The 7411-nt window shown below is 32.8% G+C and overlaps 1 protein-coding gene across 1 annotated transcript in view; it reads left to right on the forward strand.

Moving 5' to 3' along the window:
• LOC149776581 (sacsin-like) overlaps window positions 1-6458 on the forward strand; it is a 36948-nt gene extending 30490 nt beyond the window's left edge. Inside the window, exons 9-10 of the mRNA XM_089941319.1 lie at window positions 5308-5489; window positions 6350-6458. Of these exons, the coding sequence (XP_089797445.1) occupies window positions 5308-5489; window positions 6350-6452 (285 nt within the window). The 3' untranslated portion in view covers window positions 6453-6458. The remainder of the gene's footprint in view (window positions 1-5307; window positions 5490-6349) is intronic.
• Window positions 6459-7411: the final 953 nt, after the last annotated feature.

The following is a 7411-nucleotide window of genomic DNA, read 5'->3' on the forward strand; positions in this document are numbered from 1 at the left end:
CTTGTTTCATTTTCTCATTCTATCAGTGGCTTATCTACCTTGGTAGCAGGTACAGTCATGCTTTGGGGCTCGTCTGTCTTGGGGTCCCACCCCAACCAGGACAAAAAAAAGTGACAGTAAAGAGGGCCCAGTACAAAAAGTTTGCTGTGGGGCCACTGCATCCTATAATTATTTACTATGTACGAATGCAATATTTTTTATAGCAAAGACACAGCAGTTTTCACAATAAAAAGTTGTTATCCTCCGAGTGAATAGTCAATAATGGAATAGTGGTGCGCATTGGGTGGATGAGGTGTCTCATTTTAAGTCTTCATACAAAAGTCACATTCTATGGGCTGTCAGGCTAAAGAAGAGATGTTTGACTTTATTCAGAAGATTTTTGATATCTAGATACAACATTGAGGAGAAGTTATCATTATATTCAGAGGGCAGAAAGCAGCACTTTCAACCAGTTTGCATTAAAATTGTAAGCATATTTCAGGAGTCCAGACCCTGACTTAGATATTGATACGGCACCTGATTACATTCCTACAGATGCTTCATGCTATTTAGAATCATTTGTAGAATTGAATCTTCAGAGGGGAGAGTCTGATTACTTAGGTGACTAATGACTACTTGAGTGACTAATGACTACATGGGTGACTAATGATTACGAATGTAAATGAGGTTTATACATGAGATGCTGAAGTTCTCCTGCCTCATTAAATCTAGAAGTAAATTTGTATAAGCATTTTAATTATCATGAATCACCAATAAATCTAAAACATGATGGATTGTGTCACACAATTTCACAATACTCCTTAAAATATTTATGAAGGTCCTTTACTTTTAGCTCTGGATAATACAAAGCATGAATCCTGAATGTTTTAGTGGTGGATACATTTTGGTGATTTATTGTTCTCTAAATGGGATCACATACATATTAAATAAATGTATTATTTGCTAAAAGAAAATGTGACCAACATTTTCATTAAATATACAGGACATTTCTTTACATGCAATACCGACAGAAAAAATGTTAGAGGAAGTGTTCATAACCCTTTTAAAAAAATGATAGTTGTTTCTTTATATTGATATAATAAAAGTTGCACATGTCCTGCATTATTAGTATGTATCAGGTTTATACAAATTTTGCTAACTTGAGAAACAATTGACAGCAAAACCATAAATATTAGAACATGTTAACATAACAATAGGTTACTATTGTACCAGACAGGCACAATCCCTGGCAGTCAAACTGATCAAGACGACATGTTATAATTCCCCAATATATCATGGCATCAAATTTTTTTAATACACAATAATTCCCAAACTGTAATTATATTTGCATGTTTTTATTTTTTTGACAGGAAATTAGTGTTCTTCAAAGCAGAAAATAAGAGTACATTAGAACCAGCTAAAATTTTTATTATTGTTATAATTATTTGACGTATGGTTTTTCTCATAACTTGTACGAAATGATTTTGGCCATTAATTTCAGCATATTATGAGTCGATTGTAAAAGTTCTTGTCATCATGCCCACTTTATTGACGGGCACTCTCAGGTGAATAAAGAGACAACAGATAGTTTGAGCCTCATTATGGAGTTGTCAGTCCTGGTGAAGAAGATGTTATTTTACATTGTTGGGGTGCGAGAGGTACTGAGTTCATACTGTAAAGAAAAGGTCACCATGAAGTCCAACAGAAAACTATTTTTTTTAAATTATAGAATACTAGGCTTAGAAAATCACATTCTGAATAAATACGTATACTTAAGTGTTACATTTTAGATATAAAAAATACATACAAAGTTACAATATTTCTTCAATGTCTCTGACCATTTAAGTCATTTCATTACTGAAGAAAATGTCTAAAAAAATAGTCCATAGCTCTGTTCTTACCTGTAAAGAAAAGGTGAACGGTTCATCATGAAGTCCAATGAAAAACTGTTCCCGTATGGCTTTAGGCATTGCTTAAAATAATTATGGAAAGTGGAAAATCATAACTAGCTTCCAACAGAGGTCATGACTTCAAGTAATTAATTCAACTTATGCTTCATCATTAAGAAAATTTACAAGGTCTGTTTTCGATATGTTTTACAAAAATTTATGAACCTTAATATAATATCTTAGTTTTCCAAAGATGGTCGCCTGCCTGGGAACTTACAGCTTTTGTTTTACTTGATGGTTCACAACCTTTCCAATACCTGTTCTTTAAATTTACACACGTCATCACAGAAAAATTGTGTGTTGTAGCACTTTCCATGATGGACCGATAAACACCAGCCAAAGGGAACTTGCTGATAAAACAGAACTCTTCCTGTCTAGAATTGTACAATATTTCCTATTACAGAATTTCTTAACTTAGAACACGAAAAGAAAAATATAATACATATTTGAATTATAAGAGTAAATATGGCATTGAATAAAAATTCATAAAGATTCAATCCTAACAAATGTAACTTCAGATTCACAAAACACAGACAATACGGTGATCAGATGATAATATGTCATTAAGTACTGAATTAATCATAACTGATACATTTAATAAATAAAATATACATAGTTCTGTATGATATTATGTAGTATTTATGCAATGCTGCTAGACTAGCCATGGAATTATGATTTGAGTTTTCCTACTGTCATCACATTGGCAAATGTTTATGAATGCGAGCAAATCTACGATTATAACTTTATAGAATTACTAGAATAAATTAAGTTTAAAACTTCAGTAAAATTAAAACATATACTGTAATACTGTTGTTGAGATATTCTGACCTGAAGTTACAATATACTTTTCTTGAAGTTACAATATACTTTTCTTGAAGTTACAATATATTTTTCTTGAAGTTACAACATACATACTTTTGTTGAAGTTACAACATACTTTTGTCCAGGTAGTTGGAACATCTCCCAAATATTGACTAACAATATGTAATGCGATACCATAAGCTAACTCTACTGCTTTGCTAAAGTCTTTCCATTGTTAATTACATTAGGACAATCTATTTTGGGGTATGCACGGAGACAAGGAAATCCCAGTCAAGGTTTACATTATTTGTCTTCCCATGAGGCTCTGCTGATGGGGGAGACAAAAAGAATGTAACCATGTAACTGGGATTTTCTAGTCTTGGTACAACACCAACATAGATGATTTTTCTCACCCATTCTTTTTCCATTTCAATTAAAATAACCCTGCACTTTTGCAATATAGTTAGCAGATTGAAAGCACAGTATTCATTAGATACTATTCACTCTGTATAAAGGTCATCAGGTCTTGTACTCTTATATGAAAATCTGGATAATTATCTGGATAATTATCTAACTAGTATCTAACTATATATGCCACTATCAGGAAAGAAAGAAAAAATCAAGGAAAAGTTATAATTGTTACATGTTACAGTATTGCATCATGAACACCTCAAGCCACATGCTTTTCTTTTTGCAAATGTGCATTAATACAAATAAGTTGAATGAGGGCAATAGGTTGCCCAGTCAACTCGAAGTTCTACACATGAGAAAATAGAAGCAGCATAAAATCACTGTATTATTACATTTAATCGATGGGTGTCATGTGAAAATAACAATAAGTAATTAATATCTTTTATAAGGATAACTTGTAACTTTCATCAGTTCTAATTTGGAGAAAGTTCTGTGGAAAGTGACAGTATGGTAAAGTACATGACCCAGTCTAAAAAAATTGTGTTATGACTGTGAGAATATTTCAAATTCATGATATTTTTGGAAATTTATATTTTCTGTCTTGAAAATATAGCAAGTGTGGCTATTACTGGTAAAATAATATGCCACATAGAAATATTCTTGTGGAATGGTGTGTTAACTGATGAATGAACCACTTGGATTGGTAAGTGGAGGAATTGTCATTTATTTACAATGTTTGATTCAACAGGGGCTGGGTGAGTGTGTTTGGCAAAGTTTGAAGAATGCAGGTCAGTCATAACACATTTATGGTTGTTGCCAGTTTTGCAAATGATCTTGAAAGAGTTTGGATTTTTTTATAGCCAGCGATGTGTATTGCCTGCGTGTCTGGAACAGTGGTTTCTGTTATAGTTTGTTTCATGCAGCATCGCAAATCAAATGGGTAGCTCAGTAAATTTTCAGGTCACTATCATTAAATCCTGCTAAAGTACCTAATTCATTTCACATGAAGTATTTAAAACTGTCGTAATTAGTTACTTTTAGCTATATTCAATGATACTGACTAAAAATTTAGTGTAGTTACAGAGATAGGATCAAATTCACTGTGTTGTCTATAGTTTCTAGCATAATACCAAATAAATTTGTCTGAGTTTGTGTGTATCTGTTTTGTATGGTGTGTTACCAAAGTTGGAGAGACCTTAAATTGCTTTATGAGTAAATTTCTTGTTGTTATATATCTGTTGTTGTTTGATCTTATAACAACTCCATCAGGCACAGCAGACGACAATATAGGCTTCTTTATAAAAGTAGTTCCTAGCACATGGACACCATGACTGAGACTACCTGACCGAGACAAGCAAGTTTGAGAGATGTTAGGAAGGTCTGTTGTTTACATGCAGTACTTAATGAAAGGTAGCAATAATTTTTTTTTTAAACTCATTAAACAGATCTGGTGTATAAAACACCAATATAATATAGTTATTAATGGTAAAACTGGCATATAAACTAAATGACATAAACCAATTGCATGATTTGTTCTGCTAGATTGCTTTCTCATTGAAATGTATGTTATTGGTCATTGATGTTGTTGTTGTTGTAGTGTTTAACGCCATTTTTCAGCACACGATAGGCTATACATGGCGGCCAGTATTAATGGTGGAGGAAGAACCCGGGAAAACCCGGAAAGAACCACCGACCCACGAGAAGCTACTGGCAAGCTTTCTCACATACCGACATTGGCTGAATCCTAGACTCGAACCCATGCAGGCAGAGTTGAGATGGCAGTGATCCGTAACGGAGAGCGCTTTAGACCACTCGGCCACTCGGGGCCCCTATTGTTCATTGAAATCTAGATGTTATTTTCACCAGTTCTCTATAGTTTTGTTTAGTCGAAAGTAATTATATCTATGTTAAAATGACTTTTGCTATAATGAGTGGGAAATACTACAAGCTTTCCTCACTGAATTAAAACCCTATAAGGATCAAATATAATGGTTGCAATTATTCAAATGCATAGCGAGAGAGAGAGAGAGAGAGAGACAGAGACAGAGACATAGAGAGAAATCAACACACACAGTTTACCTAGGTTTCTGTATCACATAAGCATGCTATGAAGAATTATGAGTTAAATATATACCTACATGTATTTCTTGTGTTTTCATACCTGTAGGCAACAGAGAAGGCCCTTAAGGCAGGAGGATTTGCTGTAGATGCTAACAGTGTGCCAAGGCATAGTCATCAACTTACCCAAATTGCTGCAGGATTGAGTGACAGTATTGGGGAACTTGCTCAAGAGATACAGAACTGTGTTGGGGAGCATACACGGATGAGGTATCCTGACTCCATTTCAATGTAAGTAGGTGAAAAAGTGATCATTAAGAAATAAACTTCCATGTAATTACACTATTGAAAGACAGCATTGTATTAGGCATCGCTCTGTATCAAATAAATACAAGTGTACTTTCAAGCTTTTAACTTAATACAAGGTGCAAAATGAAGTTTAAAATTTCAAACATAAAGCTGAAGATTTTTGTAAAGATGTTCAGTAAAGAGTTCTGTGTCATTTTAGTTCATAATCAATGAAATTAAATCTCTATGACTCTGAGTCCTAGGTTTTAACAATTTTAATGCTGTAATTTAGTTTAAAGTCAGGTATTTGGAATGAAATTGTAAATTGAAAATCCTGGATTTAAAGAAGTATTATATTCCAGACAGACACTAGGTCAGCTTTATGGGACACTTCAAACATCTCTTTTGTAATTCCCTGCTTTATTTAAACATTTACCTCATTACAATGGATATTACAATAATTGAAAGAAAACTAAACCTACTCTAGTAATAACCTACCTTTAATGACAGTTATTGGTCCCATCTGTGCATAGATTTTACTTATTTTCCTCTATGTTAAAACTCCACGCTCATAAATGTCATGTATTGATGGTTTGTGTGATTGTTATGCATGAGTTTGACTGTAATTGAAACTTTTATTGAAAATTTCAGTTTAATTTTATATGATTTCTGTACCTTGCCATTATAGCTAGTCGATTCAGTTCTTAGGGGGTAAATTTCTTTTTCTACCTACACCTCTCTCTGTCTCTGCTTGTCTATACATCAATGTGCTTGCACACTTCTTACTTTTCAAACTTAGTGTGCCTAAAGATCAAAGATATGTATTCTTAAGTCTTGTAACAAGCCATTGTTCTTTATTCAAGCCGAAGAATTCCATCCGAATCATACACAGAAGGACATGCTGCAGAGATGATGCGATTAACCAGAAGAGTTCATGATTTGGTGAATGACCAGTATCTAAAATGAATAGGTAATGTTTCTTTAAAACCTATTAAAATCTTTGGTAGTTTAATTACATCTTTTATGTGAGTTTTGTAAACTTCCGTGGCAAACAACGCCCTTCTCTAACCCACACATCTCATTATAATATCATAAAATAGAGCTTTCAGTAGTATATTTTACACACTTTCCTAAACTTGTTATGTCTTATGTTGATGTAAATTTAGAACATTGTTACAACTATCATTTTAATGACATTGTAGTAGATTATTAATGTTGAAGCAAGACTTTGTGTTTCACCTGAGATCATTAAAGTTTTTGCCATGATGTCTTTTTTGCATGTCAGTTGTGTGATTGTATGTTGGCTGAAGGTTGACATTCCTAGTTATTTAATCTCAGAATCTTATGTTTTATTTCATTTGGAATATTCCTAAGTATGCTGGTTTCAAAACTATTTGTGAGCCTATCAATTAAATACAGAAATGACAGTTTATAAAAAGTTTTGAAAATAGGTGACAAGAAGTCCATAATTCAATTTTCAGAACTGTAATTTCAAGTAATTACAAGGCAAGACTTTTACTCTGTTAATAAATAAATTAAATTAACTTTTGCCCCAAGTTTGCAATAATCTCTCTGTCTCTCTTTATATATATATATATATATATATATATATATATATATATATATATATATATATATATATATATATATATATATATATATATATATATATATATATATAAGGGTGGACATATGAGTATGACATTTTCACCAAAAGAGTTTTTACAATGTCGAATTCTCCTATATGAATATGATACAGATCTGACTCCAATATTGAGTGAGCACCAAAAAGAACCATTTATTTGGGGCTGATGTTATGGTCAGGTTTTGTCTACTGACAGATTCAAGTCATTTTCCAGTATTGCAGTGTTATAATCTTGCGCCAAGCATTTTGTATCCCAGATATCTACATGTGAAGATCTAAC

The sequence above is a fragment of the Sinohyriopsis cumingii genome, chromosome 18, assembly GCF_028554795.1.
Source record: "Sinohyriopsis cumingii isolate HCF-2022 chromosome 18, ASM2855479v2, whole genome shotgun sequence".
Lineage (NCBI taxonomy): Eukaryota > Metazoa > Mollusca > Bivalvia > Unionida > Unionidae > Sinohyriopsis > Sinohyriopsis cumingii.